Below are 23,919 nucleotides of genomic sequence, written 5' to 3' on the forward strand. Positions count from 1 at the left end.
GAAATGACACTACAAATGCCAAAATACTGTAAGAATTGGTGTTAATTTTATGGTGTTCATTTTAGGGCTGGGTATCGATTCTAATTTCCTCAATCGATTCGATTTCGATTCACAAGAGTTCAGTTCAATTTGATTTCGATTTTCCCCCATTCGATTCACTTCAATCCGATATCGATTAATTATGGGACATCAATTCTTCTTAAACTAAGATTTTTTTTTTTAAATGTCCTTTAAAATTCTATTTTCTTAAGAATTTATGGGAAAAAGAGATATTAAAATAGCCGATTCATGGTTTTTTGAATTGATATCGAGCTGGAAGAGGAAAATCGATTCAATATCAATTATTAGATTTTTTTTTTAGCTCAACCCTAGTTAATTTTACACACGAGCACGCACGCACACATTATTTTAGTTTATTTATACTTCCCCTCTTAAAAAAAACAAATTATTTTGTTTATACAGTTTAATGGTGGAAATAATTTTGAAATTACTTGTCTTTGTCTGTTGTTGTTTTTTTCTTCACAAAAAAAAATGCCATTGATCAAGGGTGAGTAGATATTATATATATATTTAATATCCACTGTGGAATAACTCTCACAACTTCTTACAGCCTTTTATCACATTCTTGTGGCATTTTCAGATGAACTATACCAATTCACCTTATGTAAATCAAATATAATTTGGACATGGTAAAAACAACAACATTAACATAGACTAATATTTCTTCTTTGAGGCAAACCTTTTTCTTTCCCTCACTGCCCATTCATTCTGTCAGTGTCTAAAACGTGGATATCAACGCTTGTTACATAAGTCATTTTAAATATAACCCGTGTATGTTAGTAACACCACCTGCTGTCTGTCACCTCTCAGTAGCTAAATATCGCATTAGCCCTTTGAAACAAGGCCAATATTGAGGTGTGAAGTCAAAAATTATTCACAGTTTGACTTAGTCCACTTTCATTCAATAAATATCCGCAGGACTATTGCCTTTAAACATGTTTGATCCCTTATTGTAAATGTGTGATAGGGTCTAAAACAAAATAGTCTCTCTTATCTTAAAACAAATAAACTGCGGAGCTGGTATAGAAAGTCCTCTTTGCTTTTGTGTGCTCTACAGCGGCAGTTCATGGAGTCCCAAGCACAGCTTTTGCAGTAGTTGAAGAAATGATGCTCCGCTTTCTTCAGCGTGCTGTTCAAGTCCAGTGTTCCCTGAAGGCTGCAGAAAGGACAACAGAGTACACAGTACACACATTAGCTGCTGTTATTGACACCTACAAAATATTACGAACACCTATAAGCAATCAAACCAAAACTAACCCTAACCTGCTTGTGAACTGGATCAGCTGGACTTCATCTTGACATTGCAGCAGAGTGTCTCTGTGGTCCAAAAGGATGGCAGCGCAGATGAACAGCTCAAATGTAAAGTCTGTGTTGACGGCCTGCAGTTCCGACTCACACTCGTCGTCTGCAGACAAGGCAAAAACGGGGGTAAAATATAGTGTTCGTGTTAATTTTTTCATATCAACAGTCATTACTTTCCTATTTCCGCTTCAACTGAAGGAGCATATATTGTTCATAACTGGTGTACATTCTGCGTGGCGTAATTTGTGCGGGGGGCATTTTAGAACCAGTGGTAATTTTACAGCCAAGTGCAGGCCGGATTATTAGAGGGAGTGCTGCGTCGTTCTGGGAGTGGTCACAGCCAAATTAAATCATGGCCAATCCAAGCATTTCCTTTCATTGCCGATTTCTTATTCGCGCACCTGCGCCACGAAATGGGCACGCTCTGTCTATCCTGCACTGATGATAGACATGGTCGGTGCAGGCGTCTACACCGAATTGGCGGAGACGGGTCGCACAGCGTACTTGCACACATACCAAAATCAGGATCCACCAACATTTTAAGTATACTATCTATGAAAATAGCGCCAAAGGTCTTACCTGTACAATATTTTTGGGCCAGCCTTTCCTGATAACGGGCTCGGTCTACTTGCTGAGAAATGAGCTCCAGGTGGTCACAACTTAGGATCTCGAACAGACGTAGAGCGTCACTGTGTTCAAATTCTCTCTGGAAGCCTAGCAGTAGCCATCTGACACACACACAGGGGGGAAAAAAAGTTGGTTAAAGAAAAACAATCACAATGATCACTGAAATAAGGATACTAATGAGAGTGAAATTTGCCACACTGCAAAAAGGACAGTAGAAATTTTAAGAAAAAAATATAGGAAAATAAGAAAACTATCACTTCAAATAAGCTAAATTATCTGCCAACAGAAAATTTTAATTTTACTTAAAATTTACCTGAATGATTATGAAAAATAAGAAAATAATACTATGCCAATATCAACCACAGCGCTCTTGAAAATAGTATTTTTAGACTAAAACCAAGTAATATTTACTTTTCAAGCTGTAATTAATAGAAACATTTTCTTAAAATTACACAGGTATTTTTTTTAAACACTTTGATAACTTTGCCTAAGTGTCAAGCAGCAAGGTAACAGGTCCCATTTTCATTGTCTTTGGTATGACCCGACCAGGGATTGAACCCACAACCTCAAAGTCTGAGGGTAGGCACTCTACCACTAGACCACTGAGCGGGTACTGGATGAAGCAAAAATAAGCTTATAAATATAACGAAATTAACCACTTAAGCTATATTGCACTTTTATCTGATTGTTTTCATACTTGCCTTTGATGTTGGCTAGCTGACATCGTAAAATGTAGAAAAAAGCTCGTTTTAAGCCTCAAAGTACTTAAATCTGGCTGTTAACTCAATGCCAAGACTGCTTGATCAAATAAGATAAATAAGTAATACGTATCTTAAAATAAGCGGAATGATCTTGTCTGAAAATTTAATTTTAAGTAAAAACAACTTGTCAAAGCAAAATAAGCCAATTTAAGTTAGATTTAAGAAATGATATCTTACTTAAGATTTAATTTTTTGCAGTGCAGAATGTCCTCACACATGAGACACGAGTGGAGTGTTAGATTAGGCCTTTTAATGATTAGATAGGTGACTTGAGCTAGGTCGTTGTGTTGCTGTGACATGTCCTGGCTTGGTGTCTTCCTATCTATCTGAACTCTGGTGCACTTATCCAGTTGAAACCAGTTAAGACCATCAGGTCGCACATTTTCATATGGGCTAGGCTGAGCCGCTCCCCGTGTGGGTGTAAGGGTAGAGACCATTTTGAATAGATTAGACCTTCTTCCGCATACAGCAGAAAAGGCTTCACAGCTGCGTACTTGATCTTTCTGGCACCCAGTAAATAGTTCAACTGAGAATTGTTGTTATTATTAGTATTGTGCTACTAGTGTCAGAAAGCCTGGTCTTGAACAAAACTGAAACTTCCCACCAAAAAACAAAACAGTAGCCTATCCAGAAAATCCATTACCTTTCATTGGTATCTGGATTTTTTTAGGTCCACATGGACAGCTGAACATAGCATTCTGCTATTAAATGTTACCTGTGACAGAAGGTAAAGCTCTCCATGCTGTCTGTGACCAGGTGGACATAAAGTTGAGGGTCCAATTCCTTTAACAGGGCCGCCTCCAACTCTAAAAGATATTCAACCAAACTCCTTCATTGATTTCTGTTTCACAACATGGATCGACCGTAACAACTCACAGTCAACCCCACCTATTTTTCTGTGCAGGCCATCTTCTCGGAAATCCTTGGCGAATTTCTCCATGTAGCATGAAAAACTCCAGAAACTGTCAACCTCGCAGTCCATGACCTCAAGGAATCGGCTGCACAGGTCGTTCATCCCTTGGGCGTAGCTCACCTCTGCATAGTGACACAAGAAAAATCTGCAGTTGGAGGCAAGCCCGGCTAAATAAAACAACAAAAAAAACATAAAGTAAGTTCTTCCTTTTTTGTTTACCTGGATGGAAAGCAGCATAGGTGATGAGGATGTCTCTCAGCACCAACAGATTCCCTGAACCTTCACCTCTGAAGACACCCCCCAAAAAAGTTAAAAAGAAGTCTACCTGTTGAATTAGCGCGTGAATGGCAAAATGTCAATAATAAGGTAATCAAATCACGCTTTTCATACATACAGTAAAAAATGCAACTTTGTAATTAAAACATCCACAGTACAATATAAAAACAAAACCCACCCACTTTCCCCAACATCCCACATTCACGCACAACCTGAGAACCATGTAAAAAAAACTTGGCGGGGCACAGAGAAACCATGTCAGGAAAAGTAGTTCATCCACACCGAGAGGGAAGACAGCGCACGGCCACAGGGAACGGTGCCATCCCAGAGACCCCTCGCTCAGATTGACCGTGGCCCGAGCCCCCCCCCCCCCATGAGAAGGCCAGCCACCCCACTCAGTGCGGAATTTACAAAATAAAAGCTAAAGGACAATACGATAAAAGGAGCTAAAAACGAAAAGATAATCAAATTAATAGATTAAAAGAGATCTCTTAAAAGCTTGAGCCTCCTCTTAAAAATATCTACAGTTCTTCCATCTTCATCCAAGATTCCCAATGTATCAATGCCAAATTTTAAAAGTCGCATTAATATAACTCCTAAATGAAAATAAGAACTTTTGAAGATCCGTACTGGTAGTAGCTCAGGTCTCTGTTGGTTCTCGGGACATCTTTGTTAATAATTCGGATGGCTTCCTGCAGCTCTTCCTGGTCAAACGTCACACGTTCAAACAATATCTGAAAAAAAGTGGATTTTTTTTTTTTATTGATGTATCACATTTTTAAAAATTATGGTGACCTTTTTGTTCTTATTTTCTGACCAGATTGTGGTAAACAGAGTTTTTTTTTTTTTTGCAGCTAGCTAGTATCGTGTTTTGAAATCCTGTTATATTCCTTGAACAAAAAAGGTGCTCATTAAACAAACCTGTGCTTGCAGCTCCAAAAACGTCACCCTGTCTCGGACCTCGTCACTCAAGTTGTCAGCCTGTTGCTGGACCAGTGCCTGCCTCTGGTTAAAATAGCCAACTGCAGCTACCAGCTCAGCTGCCGAGCGCATACGGTGGACAATCGTAATCACGATCAAGACTTCCTCCACTGTGACAGAGAATGTTTTGGGTGTTTATACCATCGGTGCCATTGAGGTGCATCCGGACCGCCGACGGGAGGAAGTTCTGCCACTTTGCCTTCATAACCTGGTAACGCACAGCCAGCTGCTCCAGAAACAGAGGACGCTCCAAAGCTGTGGAGCCGCACGGGTACATCCCGAACAGGAAGCGCCACGCCAGGCCCCGTTCAGTGGGAGATACGCCACCTAGACACGGATTGTTAATGGTGGATTTGGTTGCCAAATTTCAGGAAAAGGTGGTCATTTAAAGTGTCAATTTTCTGTAGTTTCCCTAGAAATGTAATGCCAGAAAATAAGTTCATTTCATGTTTTTAGTTCAATTGGATTCAGTAGAACCAGGAACAAAATTGATGGTTGTGTTGGAACTCTGTCAACCTGGCCAAGGAAAGTTGAGCTTTCTTCTGCGCTCTGTGACTGACCAGCCACCAACCCCAAGCACACAGGTGACAAAACCAGGTCCAGAAATGAAAAAACCCTGCTGCCATTTGGCTTTATAAATCAAAAAGAAAAAAGAAAAAAGTAAGTAATCTTTACTTAAAAAAAAAACTAGTAAAGTTTTTTTTCACTCAGAAAAGGATAGCTTTTAGAACTTTTTTTTTTTTTTTAATGACTCAAGTGTTGATGAACGAACTCATGACCTTCAGCTTGGGAGACAACCACGCTACCACCTGAGCCATGCCACTTTTGGTGTTTGCCACTATATTGAATTGCTGGTGTGTCTAAAATGAGACCAAAAAGGGTTTCTTGGAGGTACAAGGATTCTGCCTGACACCAACAATATAAAAACACACAGCAGGAGTGGCACGGATCAGGTGGTAGAGTGGTTGTCTACCAATTTGAAGATAGTGGGTTCATTCCGCAACCCTTGAGTAGCTTTAAAAAAATAATAATAATTAAAAGAAAGAAAAAAAAAAATATATATATATATATATATATATATAAACTGGTATGCCATGCCTACATAAAAATAAGCTCATAAAATAAACTGCAAATGCTCACCGAAAACTCATGACATGACTGACGTCAAGCATGAAAATGGCCAAAACTCATATTTGATCAATTCCTTTTGAATAATTTGCACTCAACTGAAATGGAAAAATCTCCCAAATATCGCACATTTTTGAGCAATCATCATCAAAGCAGGTCATGTAAGGCAATCAATGAAGTGGACCATAAGGGCAAATGTGGTGAACTTTGTTCTGCTTCCAGAGGATTTGAGACGCTGTGCTGATGTTTTGCACTGCTGTCGCTTTAATCTTTCCCACAAATTCTTACATCGATGTTCATTGTTTAACGTTCCAACATCCAGGAAAACATTTATTTCCCTGGATAATGTTCCTGAAACATTTTCCTCATGCCATGATGATGGCATTCTTAATAAGTATTCACATCACAAAGCCAGCTCCTAAACGTTAATCCAACTGCAGCTTTAGTTCTTAGCGTCACACACTTCACTGAACATAATTTTCCAGCTCATGTGATTTTTTTTTTTCAGAAGCCTTGCCTTCTTTTTAAATGCCATAATACTTTCACAGCAGCTCTTGCTTGAGGGCTGTTTGCGCACTTCCATATTTGACAGCCGCTCAGACAATGTGGGTAAAGCATCACTTGACTGCCTCTTGGAACAAGCACTTCAAACTCATGTGCATGTGACCATAAGCAACTCTTTGTAAAGGTAGCTCCAAGGCGTGAGATTTCTAAATAGCATTGTAATGTTCTTGTACAATGCACACTATCAAACGTTCTAACTTGTCCTTATATATTCAGTTTTGGTGATCATTTCGAGTCAAGTCGAGTTCGGCCCTTAATAACAAAAAAGTCTCAAAGGGCTTCACACACCCATAGTTGATAAATATTAACATCTCCTTCATTCTAATATATTTAGTATACTATATTGTGTAATTTAAAACTATGCATAATTATCAATATTGATTCATTATTATTCAGGGTCACAGGCATGGTAAAATGTATAATTATTTTAATCAACAGCATGAATAATACCTATATTAATATTTATATTTTTATACCAAAGTTGTTTTATTTGACTTTTTTGGAGATAGTATTTATTACTATTGTTTTAATTACAATTCAGGATCACAGGCTTTTTTTTTTTTTTAGAAAAAGGAAATCAACATACAATCATTAATGTAATATCTACAGTATATATAATTTATGTTTCTAGGTCAGTTCTATGTTTATTTTTTCAGATAATATAAAAATGTGTATGATGACTACTTTTATTGTTTTAATTATTATTTGGGGGGCGCAGGCATATTAAAAACCATCCATCAATTTAGGAATTGAATTAACAGATGTAATACCTGTAATACTATAGAAAATATATATAATTGGTGATTAAATTAGGCCTATAGAGCCCGGTCATGTAAAAAAAAAAAGGAATAGAATAATGCTGGAATACATATATTAACGTTATCTAAATAAACGGGTCTTTTTTTTTTTTAGGCGACAACATATGACTAAAATATCGTCCGTTATTATTATTATTATTATTATTTCAAACGTAAAAAAAAAATACAGTTTATGGGATTATGAAATCAATTGCTTAACCACTACAGAATTAAATGGTTGATGAAACTTTAATTTGTGTGAGAACGTTGCAAAACTTCAATGGTTACTCAGCTACTGTATGGCAGAGGCAATCATATTCTTTTGTCATGACAAAATCAAGTAGCCTATTACCGATACCGTTTTGGAAAATGTGCATTCTCAGTCGAGACTCGTCCACCCTCCCCTCGGCGTCCATGACCCCGGGCAAGGTGAGCCGTGCGGCGGCCAGCGCGGGCGAGCTGACGCCTGCCAGCCTCCTCCGGGATCCGACCCGCGGCTCCTGGCGGCCGGCTTGGCTGCTCTCCTCCTCCGCTGAAGTCACGCGCTCCATCTGGGTGGTCTTCGCACACTGTCAACCGCACCGGAACCGAACCTGTCATCCATCGTAAACGGCAAGTCTCTCCGACTTCATTTTAGGTTCTTTTGCGGATTTTCTCGTGCAGATTTGCATTCTCTTACGCATGCGTCATGAGACTGAATTTCGGGTTGCACTGACTCCACTTTCCAGCTGGAGACTAAACTCAAAGGTCATTTTGGATTTGTCGATATCGCCCCCCACCTAGTGGTCTACTAACCAAACAGCACACAAAGCCCCATCTATCTATCTATCTATCTATCTATCTATCTATCTATCTATCTATCTATCTATCTATCTATCTATCTATCTATCTATCTATCTATCTATCTATCTATCTATCTATCTATCTATCTATCTATCTATCTATCTATCTATCTATCTATCTATCTATCTATCTATCTATCTATCTATCAATCTATCAATCTATCCATCCATCCATCCATCCAAATTTGTAGTCAAATCAGCACACACCTGCCACCATTAAATTGCTTCTGATTAATCCCAAATGCATTTAAGATATTTCAGAGGTTCTAGTAGACTTTACAGACCATAACAGAGTTAATTTTGACAATACATTTTAATTTAGTTTTAGTCATAGTCCTTTGACTAAAATTAATTAAAGTTTTAGTCATAATTTAGTCAGCTGAGTGTATTTTGGTTTTAATTTTAGCAATTTTAGTCAACTAAATTAGTAATTTAGTCCATGTTTTACTTCAACATATATTTCAACTTTAAGACAGAAATTATAACACCTATTTGTAGTTTAACACGTAAGACACATTTATGTTTTTTTTGTGTTTATTTTTAATTTTTTATTATAAATACAATATTTATATTGAGTGAACGGAAGGACTGAAAATGCAATAAGACATTTTGTAAATGTATGTTAAATCAAATTTGTATTCAAAATACCCCCCCCCCCCCGCCCACACAAACACTTCCTGTATTTAAAAAAAAAGCCCCCTCCCCAAAAAAACTTTAAAAAGAAAGAAAGAAAAAGATTAAAGTGCTTTAAATGAAGTGCTTTTCCTGGAAAAAAAACAACAACAACTAAACTCCCCCTTTTCAATAGTTTATTGATTTAAAGTAAAAGGACCACGTTTTCTATTTACAGTGAACTTTCCACTTGGGATTTCTCACCCCACCGCTTGCCTGACTCATGCACACCGACTCATCCGACTTGCGCAACTGATTTTGAATAAGCTATTTGATTGGCTGCCTCGTGTTAAGTGGGAGGAGTTACAATACACGCCACGTATTTCCTGTCTCCACACGTTACTCCTATAAAGACCCAGAAGTTGTGCTTGTTAAACTACAAATGTCGGTCATGGTCTAAATAATCTAAAAACTGGCAATGATTTCAACTTTATACAGAAACGCCCTCTAATTTTGTCCTTACAAATAAGGAAGAACAATGATGACTGAATCCATAAAGTGTGTCAAATTATCTTTTTGACAGAATAGTGCATATTCATAAGACATGTAAATCTTTGCAGCAAATACACCATATTTAGCGCAAGGTTTTTTTTGTCCCCCCCCATCTGTTTCGACATTTTATAGTGAGGCAATCGGGGAACATTTTTGAAAAGTCACCATTTTTGCTTCCTTATCAAGGAAGGGTTACAAAAGTAGATTTTCCTATTACTAAAAAAAAAAAAAACTTGCTCCTTCATAAGAATTCAATGTTGTTATTATCTATTTCAATGACTTAAAAAGAAAGTAAACCTTCACTGCACTGTCCCAACTTCCTATTTATTTTTTTTAACTCACCACTGCATAGTAACAGGAAACGCCCAAGAGTTTCACATCACTGTCAGGATTCACGCGCGGTGACCTTTCCTCTCAAACATGAAAGCGCAGTTAAATGAGCTGTGTTGTTGTCTTCTGATTGCGCTGTTGTAAAAGTGGACACGCGTAGTGGACAGTGCTGTCCAAAATCAACAAGATTGGAATCGGACTCGGGGCGTCTGCAATGGATCATCTGCATCCTTTGATTGAGCTTGCCGTCATTCTGATCCTGACTGTCCATTCAAAAGGTGAGGAGCGTCATGGTTTGCTTTTGGTGGTGTCACATGAATTTGTTTAACGTTTTTTTTTTTTTAATGTCCAGGTGAAACATGGGGTTTGAAAGTCAACCGAAGCATCACTGCAGTGAAAGGCAAAAGTTTGACCATACAATGTACGTTCAGCTACCCACCCGAGCACCACACAGAAAACCCCGAGCTCTACTGGAAGCTGCCCCAGAAAAGCAAATTTAATACCTACGACAAGGATGGCAACGCGTTCATTTTTCACCCCAATGTGTCATTTGTGGTGGCGAGGTACCAAGGAAAGACCTCCATGATGCGAGGAAGAAACAACAGGAGCTGCACCCTCAAGATTGATAAACTCATGGACAGCCAACTGGTTATTTACTTGAGGGTTATCGGCAAGAACAACAACTTTAGTTTTTATCAGCAAAAGGTGACTATATCTCCGCCAGGTGAGTATCACGCCAAAGTATTGTTGTTTCCTATCGCAGTTATGTTATTGAGGACGTTTCACACTCATTTCTCTTGTAGGCTTAAATGCTATACTGGCCACTTTTAATCCAGGTAACAGACTTTGATGTTGACTATTGATCTGCAATCAAATCATCATTATGTTAGGTGTCACTCTTTTTTTTTCTTTCCAGGAATGATTTTCCCAACTCCATCCATCCCAAGTCAACCACAACGTATGTGTACGCCTCGTTAGAAATCCAATAGTGATTCGTTGCTGACCATGTTATCGAATTTCTTGACAGATATCATGAACAGAAATTGGTTACAAACCATCTACATTGCCATCTTTGTACCGCTTGCAGCAGTTGTGATCCTTGCTGCTGGATTTGTCATGTGGAAAAAGCGTGCAAAGTGAGTTTAAATCTATCCATCTATTAAGGGTGGGAATCTTTGAATGTCTCACGACTCGATTCGATTCCGATTTTTGGGCCTGCGGTTCGATTCAGAAACGATTTTCGATTACGAATGATTTTTGATTCAAAATGATTTTTGCTTCAATCTATAAATGTGCAAGGAATTGTAATGATCTACTCAAGTCTGACTCGCTAATGCTAATTAGCGCACTACTCGCGTCAATTTTATCACTCAAAAGAACGGCTCCACGCTGAATTTTTTATTTTTTTTATTGGAATAACTAGATCGTGAATTTTTCCTTCTACTCTCTAATGTGACTACAACTTAACAGTGTATTAGACCGCGTGGAACCACACTGCCCCTTAGTGGCCAGACCGGGTACAACATGAACAGCGCTCCAAATAAAGGCACACACAGACAAAGGCAAGACAGTATAAAATAATTTAAATAAAATCGATTTTGGGACATTTAAAATCAATTCTGAATCGTACTAAATGAGAATCGCGATTCTAATGAGAATCAATTTTTCTATCTATCTATCTATCTATCTATCTATCTATCTATCTATCTATCTATCTATCTATCTATCTATCTATCTATCTATCTATCTATCTATCTATCTATCTATCTATCTATCTATCTATCTATCTATCTATCTATCTATCTATCTATCCATCTATCTATCTATCTATCTACCCGTCCATCCATCCACCCGTCCGTCCGTCCATCCAAATCAAGCCATATTGTTTTTTCCCAGATCACAATCATTTTTGAGGGAGGGCTCTGGATATTATGCAAACTTTAGCAGAGCATCACCACACCAGGCCACAAGGTATGTATCACGGATGTCACTTTATTAGCAAGTCATGTAAGGAGCCACCATTTACATCTATTTCTGGTTGGAAAAATACTCATATACAAGTAAAAACAATAAAAATACATGTTGCATTAAAACTACACTAAAAAGTAAAATTTCTTAAAACAGTTACTTGGAAAGAGTACATGTGGCAAACCCAACTAACCCTCCATCTCCACCACGTCAACAATTTCATTGCTCAATCAATTATGCGCTATTTATTAGAAGCTATTAGTGTCAGCTAATGCTAACCTGTGCACCCAAACAAAGTCAATGTAGCTCTGTTTACCTTTTGCCTTAGACATGAATGATAGCAGGGGTCTCACACCTGCGGGTGGTGGGCGCTTCTGTATGATCGCGGAGTATATCTAATTTTGGATTTCATACTTGCGGGTGGACAGGCACTCAAAAGTAGGGCCCCACCACTTAATTGAGTACGATATTAGCTCTTTTATATTTTTGCTAATTTACTTTAAAACCACAACTCTGTTCTCCTCTGAAAGTCAAAAAAAAGTGACATGATTTGACTTTTTTTTTTTTTTAATTTAAACGTTTTTCTCTTCCATTTTCTAGCAAAGAAAATTGCAACAAACTAAACAATACAAATCTTCCAGACAGGAAGGTTATGGAGGAACCAATTTATCTGAACGTGCAGGTAGGGTACACCCCCACTCAATTCAGAACTAACCAAATGACTGAAGCTAACTTCGCCTGTCGTTGCAGCTGGCTGCAGGTCAGACGGACACACGAGAAGGGGATCCCGATATATACGAAAATGTGGATTACACTATATAGCGCACTCTATGCTATCTTGTTGATGTCGAATGTCTGATCGAGAAATTAAACATACTGTATTTAATATTTTTAGGTCAACTTTCTATTATGTTAGTTAATTAGTTCATCGAATCCTTGCAACCATTGATAAGATTCTGTTGTAGTTTATTATTTGTGTGCGTGTGCGTGTGTGTGTGTATCATCACATATGACACATTCCAGTATGGAATCACTATTTTCACCTATTTGCTTTGTGTATACCAGGACTGGACCTAATTGATTAGTTTGTAGTTAACAATTGTGTCATTTGTGTGGAATTAGAGTGATTCATCACATCTTGACACAAAATGGAGCACTACTGGTTCAGTTTCACAACATGATGTCACTTAGGGGAAGTTGAGCTCCATCCCCATTATGGTCACTCCTCCGAGTTGCGTCAACCGCCCAAGACACGACTGAGGTAGCACGGTGCGATTGTGGTTAACAGATCTGCCTCGCAGTCCCAAGATCGGGATTCGAATCTCGGTTCTTGCATTCCGGCCAAAAGTCAGCTGAGATAGGCTCATGCTCACCCGAGACCTTAATGAGGACAAGAATGATAGAAAATGGACAGCTGGGCGACATTGGGATTAAAATAGGAGTTCAGAACCCCACACAAGAACAAGAAATTGTCTTTTTTTCCCCTTTGTAACAAAAAAAAAGTGTGGCGATAACAGTACAGGGGAGTTTTTCTTCGCCTTACACAATATGTCAATGGCTTTGTCAACTCACTTCCTGTGTTGTGAGCACTTATGAAACTTCTGCCCTGTTCCTTAGAGATTGAAATTGCTCACTATTTTATGTTGAAGTACAATCTGAAGAATAAACTCAGGAAATGGCAACCAGTGGATATTTTTATGCTTCCCTTACCACCATTGATCTTTTAGCAAAAGTAGCGCAAACCGTACTTCCACCACGTCCGAATAAAGAAAAGAAGAAAACATGACACAAATTCAATTACTGGTAACAAACACATATGACAAGGATTAATGTCCTTACAACTTTATTAACTGCCACACATTGCATTCTGGGAACAATAATGCAAAACAGGTAGCTTTAACACGTCCGGAACTCATGCAGGCAAAGTGTTGTTGCGTTCCGTTTGCATTTGTGTTATTTTTTGGAACAATATGATTACAGTTGATCTCCGTAGTTTAGGGCTGGCCTACAAATAGCGAAAATCTGCGTCTAATTGACGGCAATTGTTTTGAGGTGACATACCATTCTTTCCGATCCGGCCCACTTGGTAATATAGTTTCCTCCATTCGGCCCCTGAGTTCATATGAGTTAGACACCCCTGTTTTAATCGATTTAGTAATGTCTTTTCTACATTTTGGTTGTTAGTGGTAGTCTACAAATAAGTGCAGCAATTACAGGGTTATTCACAAATACTACACTAAATAAATCCCAAAGCTACCTGAATTGAAAACATGAAACAATACTAACATTTGCAGAAACATTTACAACAACACAAATAGAAAACCTGTGACGCTGTGCATGTCATAACTCCTTCAGGTCCATTTTACATATTGGCGTAAACTGGATGATGATCGCAGTCTACAGTCCACTCGGCCTGTGAGCAAAATGCATTCAATTCACTCCAAGCAGACATGAAAGGAAATAACTCACAGAAAGTCTTAACAAACCTCACTCGTGTTGCCGTATGTATGATCGCTGTACGTACTGCTTTGATCTTGATCAGCCTTGATGTTTTTCCTTGGAGGGGGGCAAGAAAAGAGTCAGAAAATGACAGATGTTCCTTGTGGAATTACAGGTGGAAGGTTTTCCATCACAAAAAGGGGAAATGAGAATGATGACATTTGAACCTGGCTGCTGTGACAGTTTGAAGGGACTCCACAGATTTACGTGGTTGGTCTGAGGCAGGCGCGCCTCTTGAGCTACCCCTGGTGGTGAAACAACAGTATGTCATCTTATTGCGTGGTCAACAGTGTGGATTAACCAATTGTGCTGATTTGTGAGAAAAAATAATTGGCAGAGGAGGCCTCAGGATAAAAAGCCGTTATTATGAAGTATTTATTTGTTTTTGTATTAGGCTCCATTTTCGTGACAGCGGTAAACCCCGCACGACGTCTGGGGGTATCTCTGCATGGAGGTGGGTTAGATCCGATGTTGGTAATTTGGCGAACAGGCGCAAGCCGACGGATCTGCGAGACGGAGGGTTGCACCACTGCGGGAATGGCCGCAGCCTAATTATAATCAATGAGGCTCTTTTCATTCCCCTTAAATGCGCTTAAATGGAACCTCCAAAGTGGTTCTATGCTGCTCATTGGCTTCCAAGTAATTTGAAAAAAAAAATTCCCCCCCAAAACGTGAAAGCTAGAGATGGGCGAGTACCGATATCAGGCCAATACCAGGCACATTTCATGCTATCGGTACTCGTGACGGATATTGATAATGGTATCGGCCCACGCTCATTTTTATTGTTTGCTCTATGCAATATGACTTTTATGAGCAAATTGAAAAAATATAATTGCCATTAACTTCATCAATTTTAAGGAAATGTGCTAAAGTTGTGATAAATATGTCATTTTTAACGCGTTGGAAATTTTATGTAGCATAAAGTACTAATGGTATCGGCACCTGGTATCGGTATTGGTGAGTACTGAAGATTTGAGTATCGGTGTAAAAAAAAAAGTGGTATCGCGACATCCCTAATAAAAGCTAAAGTGGATTAATTAATGATTCCAGGCTCAAACTGTCACCATCACAAAACCTTTAGATTAATAAATGTAAGACATCTGGAACTTTATGGTTGCTTAATTGTTACAGTAAATACTGCTTTAAAGGACTGAATGCTCAACTGGAAATGAATTAGTGCATATAATTGATATTTCCTTCATTATTTTTGCTCTGGAACATTGGTTTCAAATGTTTGGCCCACCAGGGGGTGCAGTCAGGCTCGAGGAGAAAGAACACAAAACTAATGTTCCAATAAAAGGAAATGCCATCGCAAATTCTGTCCACTGGAGGGCGCACTTATGGCCACTTAAATGACATTCTGAAATTGGCTTTTATTCGGGATTTAATGCCTGATATTGATGTTCTAACGGGACTGATTATTGCAAAATTTCTGTCAACTACTTAAATTAATAGCTTGTCGAAATTTCCAGATTTATATGCCGGAATTTTTTTTAACTCATTCGCTGCCATTAACGGCTATAGAAGTCAAAAATTCATTTGAACTACTTCTATTTAACATTTTTTCCCATTTTTGTTAACAAGAGTATGAAAACCTATACATTTTTTTGTACATTTAGAACAGATGTAAAATTTGTGATTAATCGTGAGTTAACTAGTGAAGTCATGCGATTAATTACGATTACAAATTTTAATCGCCTGATGCCCCTAATTTTGTAAATAATTTTTTCTTTAAAAAAATAAACATTAAAATTGATAAACTTTTTTTTTCAAGCAAAGATTATTAAAAAATTATGGCCGTCAGGCGATTACAATTTTTAATCGTAATTAATCGCATTACTTCATTAGTTAACTCATGATTAATCCCAATTTTTATATCTGTTTTAATACAATAAAAACAATTATAGGTTTTCAAACTCTTGTTAACAAAAGTGGGGAAAAATGTTAAACTAATAAAAATAGTTCAAATTAATTTTTGACGTCTATAGCCGTCAATGGCATTGAGTGAATTAATTTGATTTTGAGATCACAAGTTGTTTTTGGGGAAAAAACTTATAATAATACAATTTATTTTACTTTATTTTTATTTTTATAGATTTTTAATCAGATTGCTCTCATGATTTACAACAAGATTCACAATGAGATAATACTCAAAAATGTGAATATTTTCCAAAATCTATCAAAAAAAGGGAAAAATTTGGAATTGTTGCTAAAGTCGTACATGACATGCTGCAATTTTAGTTTAGACTTTATGAACATACCACTTTGGAGGTACCACTGTAGTGTGGCGGCGTCTTACCATTTCTTTATCATCACTATTAAGAGAGTCAGCAGCATCACAACAGCCCCAGCTGCAATAATAATATAAAGATACAGCATCGTGCCTGTATTGAAACAAAATCAGGTGAAACGATCTGAATTCACATCATCCAAACTGATCATTCAATCAAGTGAAAGACGTTCGTCCGTACTGTGAACGGGTAAAGTGATGGTGGCGCTGGCGCTGCCCACGGTGTTGTTAGCCACGCAGTAGACAAACTCAGCAGAAGGAAGAGAAACCCGCAGAGTGCCGATGGTGACGGAATCGTGTCGCTCTACGTCGGGCCTGGGAAGGACTGCATCAGGCAGTGAGAACCAGACATTGCTTGGGGGTCTGGACTCCGCAATACACACACACTTGACCATCTCCCCCTCGAAGGAGCAGGATGAGACGCTCTTAATCTCAGGGGCATCTAAAAAAAAAGAAGGGGGGGGGGGCTTGGGGGGGTCAGTCAAGTTTGGCCCATACACGGGTTACATCAAGTCATCACAAAAGTGAGCTGATTGTTGACTTACACGTCACATCAAGCCGCACAGGCGATGATGTTGCTTTTCCCACGCCGTTGATGGCCGTGCAGTACAGGGCCCCCGTGCGTCTGGAGACGTTTGCCACGATGAAGACGCTGCCCTTGTGCAGCTCGCTGCCGTCTTCACTATGCCACTCGTAGCTGTTGGCGGGGGGATTGGCATCGCAGCTGCACTTCAGACGCACGGCCTCGCCCTCCTTCACGTTTGCGTTGTAGTCAACGGCAACATTCACGGGGGCATCTGGAGAGAAGCACACGAAAGGCTAAAGCGAGGGGGGTGCTGACTTTTGTGTTCACATGTAGAAATGAAAACAGTAAACATAATTATTTTATAATATACTGTAAAAAGAGTTAAATGTTTTTTGTTTTTTTACAATATAAAAAGTAAAATAAATAAATTAGGGGCGTCAGGCAATTAAACATTTTAATCACAATTAGTCAAATGACTTCAATAGTTTACACACGATGAATTGCACATTTTATATCTGTTCTAAATATACAATAAAATGTACAGTAAAATATTTTTTCTAACTTTTCATACTCTTGTTAATATAAAAGTGGAAAAAAGTGTTAACCAATAGAAATGTGGCTGCATCTTTTAGTCATTGATACAGTAATTTCATAATAATCCATCAAATTGAGTTAAAATGAAAAAGATGTACTGTACTGTACAGAGTGATATAGATTCGTGTTGAGGTCATTTTTTGCCACTAGATGGCATAATTGCATTTGTAAGACGGTGACAGCTCAGTGCATTTTTCTTTTCATGGTAAGAGCTATCTAATCTTTAACATGAAGTAATTTGTGAAATTCTGCACATTTAAAAAATTTTTAAATACAATTTGACCTCAATCGCCACAAATATATGCATTATTACTAAATTTATTACTGCTAAAATTTGACATGGATGTGTCCACTGGAATTCCCCCAGTACAGGCTTTCTAAGTAAGGGGCAGTCATTAATCGTGGGTACAAAATAAATAAATAGTGCCATTAAAGGAACTTTAAATTAATAAAATAATAAATACATAAATAAATAAATAAATAAATAAATAAATAAATAAATAAATAAATAAATAAATAAATAAATAAATAAATTGATAAATTGATAAATTGATAAATTGGTAAATTGATAAATTGGTAAATTGATAAATTGATAAATTGAATAATTGATTAATTAATTAAACGATTTTATGAAAAAAGAGGGCTCTTAATAATCTTAATAATATAAATCTGGGGTATCAAACGAAGGGCCTGCGGGCCAGAACCAGCCCATCAGGGCGGTCCAGTCTGGCCCGTGAGGACAGAACACAAACGGCAGTTTTTCCCTAAACATTAACTACTGTTGCTAATTTTGTCCACTGAAGGGCGCACTACTTAAATTACATTTTGAAATTTGGCTGTTACTCAGGATTTGATGCAAAAAAAATCCACAATTTTTTTTCAAAAATAAATGTCATGTTTCTCTGCAATAAGAATATTTTGTAAATATTTGCACACAAAAAAATAAACAGGAAATACTTTCGACCTGTTGCTATTTATATTTATATTTATATTAGGCCAGGACAAACTAGTCCAGCCCACTTTAGATCAAATGTATGTGAAAGTGGCTCCTTAATTAAAATGCATTTGACAGGCCTGATGTTAACTTAAAGAATGTTAAGTGGCCATATACTACCCTTGATCAAACCTGGGCTACAGCAAGTCACTTGATCATACACATTTATCCTAATTGACAGTGGCAATATAGAAATACACTGAACCAATTACAGATAGTTATTTTCTGTGTCTATGTATTTGCGTTTTTTTGGACTGGCCTCCAACAAATCGTAACAAAAATTAATGAACTTAGAAATGCAAATTGGGTGGGGGTTGAGAACCTTACATGGTATGTTGCATATTTGCAGGTGGATTGAGTCCCCACTAAAGGCCCAGGTACCAAATGCACAGTCCATCACTGAGCGGGTTATATTGTTGGCACTCACATAGTAATGCACTCTACCGCCACCTTCTACTTACATTTCACATTTATGATCTTGGATGCCTCCTGTTGCTCCCCCCCCTTGAATATGACAAGACACTGCAAATGCGTGTTGTTTTTAGCATGGGCAGGGTGAAAAGTCAGTGTGGACGTAGCTTCCCACTGGCCGTTCTCCAGCGGCCGTGTCTGATATTGTTGATGTCCAAAGTGACTCCACTGGATGACAGGAGGAGAGATCGGGCATGAGTGAGCGACAGAACAGGAAGCGATCACATTTGGATGATCCATGTCTTCCGTCACAGTTAAATTGACAGGACTTAGTTTACCTGGGAAAACAGAAAAATGTTTTGTTGTAATAATGAGTTGATTTTTTAAAATGTATTAAAATGACAACATAAAATGTGGCAGCGGTCCAGAGCAACAACTATTATACAATTGATGTTGTCCTTAATAAAATCCCCTTCACAGTACAAACAAGTAAAAATCTTGGAGCCTGACGGTTTAGTGGGTCAACTCTGAGGCAAATCTGACATTTGCATGTACACAGTTTACTTTTAGACTACCTAGTGTACTATTCTATTTTATTATAAGAATAATAGACTAATAAGAAAGCTAATATTTAGTATATTAGCTTTCTTATTATTCCTTTAGCCGCTCACTTAAGTGGTCTAGGTGAAGACAGGGTTGGTTGTCCCATGGGTTGGTTGTCACACACTCATTAACTCTCGCTACCAGAGTAACCTGTCTTCCAAATTTTTTGTCTAAAATAGAATCCCAATTAATCCGCTGTTGATGTTAAGGTGAGAGGACGTTTTCCTTTTTTTAACGTCTAATTGTAAATATCCAGATCCTCAGTATTTTTATTCTATACTTTTACGCAATGTTTTTAGAACCATTTCTACCTTAAAAAGTGTGAAGAGAAAGCTATAGTTTTATTGTTGTTAGCTAGCTAACTAACTTCTTGCACGGTTGTAATCCTTGATGATATAAAAAAAATAATAATAATAATAATAAATTTTTAAAAATCCAGTCTGGGTTGGTCGTTACATTCTCTGAGCTCCATGTTGGCAAGATTGCCATAGTTGGTGAGATTACTATTGTGCAAATCTTGCAGAAATGGTCAAGTTCATAAAATAAGGCTTCAAAATCATGAAAAATTGTGGCCTTGATGCAGCCAAGTGTCAAGAAGCTCTATTGTAACTGAGCAACTCATTGGCAATTGTAACAGCTCCAATGCATTGACTAGATAAATAAATAATAATAATAATTAATTAATTAATTATTTTATTCAGCCCACTAGTCGGTGCTCGCAGCCCAAGGTCGGCATGCGAACGGTATGGCTGCATGGTCAAGAACCACTTATTTAGACTTTTCAGGTATGATTTTATGGCTACCCCTATATGAGTCATGTAGCCAAGCCTAGCTAGCTTGCGAGCTAACAGGTTCTTCAGATGTTATAAATCATATAGAGTGCTTAAGCTGAATTGTCACAAGATTTGCCAATGTCTTACCAATGTTCAACCAAGTTTTAGGAACTTTTCAGGGATATCTTGACAAAAAAAAAAAGAAGTAACGTGTAAAAACTAAATGATAAGCTTAAGCTATAAATACATGCACAGTATTGTTACATCCAGACACTCAGTTCATACAAGTCTGCTACAAATACGTAAAAGCTTTATACTTACGTATCATTTGTATGGAGACAGTCTTGTCTAGGTAAGAGAACTTTTCAAAGTCTTTCATTTCAACCCTGAAATGAAAAGGCCCTTGGTCGCTTTTTTGAAGAGGGTCGATCTTTAGCGAGCAGTCCTTCTGCCTGACGTCTCCCACCAGCTCGGTTCGACCTTGATACAGCTGTTTTATTTTTGAGCCATTAGGGTGATAGATGAGGTGATTATCCGCCTCCAACCAAATCCCGATAAATTCATTGATGGCCTTCTGTGGATCGGGATAGTTAAATGAGCAGGGAATCACCACACAAGATCCCGGTAGTCCTTTCACAGAAGACGGCACCTCAATAGTCCAGGACGATGCCTTAACACAAATGACTGCAACAGAATGGAACAAGCCAAGTACATTTTCTGTATCCTCGGGGACAAAAATTAAGTCAAGAAGTGATGCCATACCTTCAGAGAAAAAGAAAAAGAATAGACGAGTATTTACAGTATTCATTGTGTCCTCTTGCGGCGAGACCTGCAAAGAAAGAACCAGAGTTTTCCAGGCCGCGGCACAACAAGTACAACCTCGCCCAGTGTGACATGATGACGACATCATGCCAACAACACATCCAACCACGTGTGAAGAAAGACAACACTGCAGATACCTGAATCTTTAGCTTGCAGTTTACTATGCTATTTAATTTGTCATTTAAAAAAAAAAAAAGTCACGGGTGAGCATAAAAGTAGTTGTCGTAAGCCGAAATCCGTATTTTCCACATGCTTCATATTTCATGAACTAACTGAAAGAAAGATTCAAGTCATTCTCTTCTTTTGCTTTTTATTCTTTGCGATTGTTAAAATGAATCTTTTTAAATAGAGCCCGAGTAGACATTGTTGGTCTCATTTCCACTTTTCCAAATGGAAGATCTTTATTTCAGGCACCACAACTTCCCTATTTGTATTTTTATGCTTGCCTTCTCATGGATAATATTAATCATTTCATGAAACCAAGTCAACAAGCTCACACAGCAAGCTCTTACTTAAGCTTCTTTCATTTCAATATTTTCACCGGTGCAACAAATTTGTTTTCAAATGACTTTTTTTTCATATCATATTATGTGTTGGATACAAAAAAGAAGTTAGGATAGCATTTTGCACATCTGCTCACAGTTCTCAGATCTGGGGTTCGAATCAGGTTCTCCTGTGTAGTATGATTATTTCCTCTCTTGCTTGGGTGAATTTTTATCCTGGTTCTCCTGCTTCTTCCCACAGGCCAAAAACATTCAAGTTAGGTTTACTGGGGACTAAATTGTCCATCGTTGTAAATGCTTGTTTGTCTATAGAGGTGCCATGTGATTGACTTGCGACAAGTCCACAGTGTAAGCAGGGTTATTATAGTTTTGGAATTTTCATTTTAGTTAGTTTCGATTTCGTTTTTTTTTTTTGTTTTTTGTTTTTCTCAAGTTACTTAGTTTTAATTAGTTCTCAGGGCGGTTCTGTTCGTTTTTATTAGTTTTAGTTATTTAATAAATGCTTAGTATTTGTTAGTTTCAGTATTAGTTTTAATTTTAGAAATGTGTATTACTTGTGTGCAATATTTAAAAAACACCATGGGAAAAATTAGTGTCGTTCCGATACCGTTTTTTGGCCCCCGATACCGATTCCGATACCCAGTTTTACAGTATCGGCCAATACCGTTCCGATACCTGGGTTGTTGTTTTTTTCAACATTAAAAAAAGCTGCCCTGCCATCGGTTCAGAGCATTCAAGGTCTAACAGGATATCCTAGCTTGTCATGCAGTGAACACGTCACACATCAGTGAATGTTGTGCACAAGTAAAACACAAGATGCTGCATCCAGAGTCCTATATTAGCGTCGGAAATAATAGTATCGGCATGTTACTTGTTAGTACCTGCCGATGCCGGTTTCGGTGTCGGAACAATACTAGTAAAAATAAATCTGCTTAAAATCACATACCCCTAGGTGGTATTGTAACCCGTTTTGGGCTTTTTGATGGTTCTGACCAAGCCGTTTCAAAATAAAATACAGCCCACGGGTTTAATTAAAATGATCCCCAAAGGCTCATGCCTTAAAATAATTACCAATGACCAAAGATTAAAACGAAGGGCATTTTCACTATAATTATAGTTAGTGTTAGTTAGTTTTGTAAATGTAAAATGTAGTTTCAGTTCGTTTTTATTTTATAAAAAAAAAAAAAAAGTTTTCATTTTAATCTTATTTCGTTAACGAAAATGTTTTTGGAATTTTTGGTTAGTTTTCGTTAAAAAAAAAAACCTTGAGTGTAAGCAATAAGAAATGACTAGAAAATTAATGGATTTGATCTTTTTGTTCTGCCAAGAATTTCATTGTGCACAATAAATTAAATTTTCCATAATAATCAAATTTGTTGGTGTGAACTTGTGTCATATATAAATAATAAAACATGTAAATGACAAAAGACAAACAATTTCCTTTTCAATCTTATGCATTACAATTGTACCGTCTAACGCATGAAATGATACATTATACAGCTTTATTGAAAACAACAGCTAATGTAAACATTGTAGTGTATGTTTCAAACTAAAATGAATCCTCTAGACGCAGTACCTGAAGTCAGAGGTGTCATCATGACAGGATTTCCTCTTCTCACACGATGCACAAACAAACAGGAAGGCAGCAACAATTGATCATAACACCAAAAAATAAACTCCAGTTTGCCATTTTTTTGTTGCGTCTCCACCGAGGCCTCATTTCTTGACAAAATTCATTCCTTGCAGGTTGGATCACCTCACGGCTCCCCAACAAAAGCAGGGTTCAGAATTCCACCAGCATTTGGATGACAAATGTTTTGTTCCTGCAGAGCTAAGTGGACATAACGAACGCTGTCCGTCGAACTGACTTTTTTCACCGAGCGCTTTTTTTTAACATTCCAGAGTTCTTCTTCACATTGGGTCAAGAAATCCTCCAGCTTGACTTTGTCGTCTTTAGGCTGTCCCCAAGATAGTGTCCTTGGACTTGGGGTGATGAAGCTGGAGGACGCCAGGTTACCCATTACAGGAAGGTTCTTGATTTGAAAAAAAAACAAGAAGGAAACATGAACAAGTATGAGTAGAAAAAGCCGAGCATGTTCGGCAACGATATTTTGAAGTACGTACGATGACCGGATGAGGTCTTTACTCACGAGTCTGAATGTTCCAACACTGAACCTGAAGTTGTTTTCCT

At 37.8% G+C, this 23,919-nt stretch overlaps 3 protein-coding genes across 6 annotated transcripts; 1 reads left to right on the plus strand and 2 right to left on the minus strand.

The window, feature by feature from the left end:
* Positions 1-552: 552 nt before the first annotated feature.
* LOC147172165 (TBC1 domain family member 15) lies at positions 553-8,124 on the minus strand. 4 transcript variants are annotated; one of them, XM_086077411.1, is made up of 12 exons: positions 7,768-8,124; positions 5,062-5,247; positions 4,861-4,979; positions 4,570-4,673; positions 4,362-4,385; positions 4,220-4,281; positions 3,883-3,948; positions 3,639-3,785; positions 3,466-3,556; positions 1,942-2,090; positions 1,324-1,465; positions 553-1,216 (listed from the first exon to the last, which is right to left on the minus strand). In XM_086077411.1, the coding sequence occupies exons 1-12, from the start codon at positions 7,958-7,960 to the stop codon at positions 1,051-1,053; spliced, it is 1,449 nt and encodes a 482-aa protein (XP_085933537.1). In that variant the 5' UTR covers positions 7,961-8,124; the 3' UTR covers positions 553-1,050. The 4 variants fall into 4 exon arrangements, with proteins under 4 accessions (XP_085933537.1, XP_085933536.1, XP_085933539.1 ...); XM_086077410.1 differs by having other exon boundaries at positions 1,318-1,465; XM_086077413.1 differs by lacking the exons at positions 4,220-4,281; positions 4,362-4,385 and having other exon boundaries at positions 3,883-3,950.
* A 1,669-nt stretch (positions 8,125-9,793) lies between these two features.
* LOC147172166 (uncharacterized) lies at positions 9,794-13,374 on the plus strand. The gene is made up of 8 exons (XM_086078928.1): positions 9,794-10,023; positions 10,098-10,469; positions 10,549-10,581; positions 10,662-10,703; positions 10,773-10,881; positions 11,642-11,716; positions 12,314-12,395; positions 12,464-13,374. Exons 1-8 carry the CDS (start codon positions 9,960-9,962, stop codon positions 12,533-12,535), a joined length of 849 nt encoding a protein of 282 aa, XP_085935054.1. The 5' UTR covers positions 9,794-9,959; the 3' UTR covers positions 12,536-13,374.
* A 197-nt stretch (positions 13,375-13,571) lies between these two features.
* On the minus strand, positions 13,572-21,271 carry LOC147172167 (sialic acid-binding Ig-like lectin 14). Its single transcript, XM_086078993.1, has 9 exons — positions 21,166-21,271; positions 20,725-21,087; positions 19,078-19,365; positions 17,048-17,299; positions 16,684-16,944; positions 16,512-16,596; positions 14,380-14,457; positions 14,200-14,269; positions 13,572-14,126 (listed from the first exon to the last, which is right to left on the minus strand). The coding sequence occupies exons 1-9, from the start codon at positions 21,209-21,211 to the stop codon at positions 14,076-14,078; spliced, it is 1,494 nt and encodes a 497-aa protein (XP_085935119.1). The 5' UTR covers positions 21,212-21,271; the 3' UTR covers positions 13,572-14,075.
* Between the last annotated feature and the right edge of the window lie 2,648 nt (positions 21,272-23,919).

The sequence above is a fragment of the Leptonotus elevatus genome, chromosome 6 (genome assembly GCF_054856555.1).
Source record: "Leptonotus elevatus isolate MCC_2025b chromosome 6, RoL_Lele_1.0, whole genome shotgun sequence".
Classification (NCBI taxonomy): domain Eukaryota; kingdom Metazoa; phylum Chordata; class Actinopteri; order Syngnathiformes; family Syngnathidae; genus Leptonotus; species Leptonotus elevatus.

Bases quoted from the DNA above. Each gene is read 5' to 3' on its own strand.
- LOC147172165 (XM_086077410.1), bottom strand. From the start codon at position 7,960: ATGGAGCGCGTGACTTCAGCGGAGGAGGAGAGCAGCCAAGCCGGCCGC. The intron at 4,674-4,860 runs GTTTGTTTAATG...ACTTTTTTTCAG, and splicing joins TTTTGGAGCTGCAAGCACAG to ATATTGTTTGAACGTGTGAC. The intron at 3,557-3,638 runs GTGGGGTTGACT...AATATCTTTTAG, and splicing joins TGGCCTGCACAGAAAAATAG to AGTTGGAGGCGGCCCTGTTA.
- LOC147172166 (XM_086078928.1), top strand. From the start codon at position 9,960: ATGGATCATCTGCATCCTTTGATTGAGCTTGCCGTCATTCTGATCCTG. The intron at 10,582-10,661 runs GTAACAGACTTT...TTTTCTTTCCAG, and splicing joins ACTGGCCACTTTTAATCCAG to GAATGATTTTCCCAACTCCA. The intron at 12,396-12,463 runs GTAGGGTACACC...CTGTCGTTGCAG, and splicing joins CAATTTATCTGAACGTGCAG to CTGGCTGCAGGTCAGACGGA.
- LOC147172167 (XM_086078993.1), bottom strand. From the start codon at position 21,211: ATGAATACTGTAAATACTCGTCTATTCTTTTTCTTTTTCTCTGAAG. The intron at 19,366-20,724 runs GTAAGTATAAAG...CTGTTTTCCCAG, and splicing joins TGTCTCCATACAAATGATAC to GTAAACTAAGTCCTGTCAAT. The intron at 14,270-14,379 runs GTTCAAATGTCA...CCCCCCTCCAAG, and splicing joins CAAACTGTCACAGCAGCCAG to GAAAAACATCAAGGCTGATC.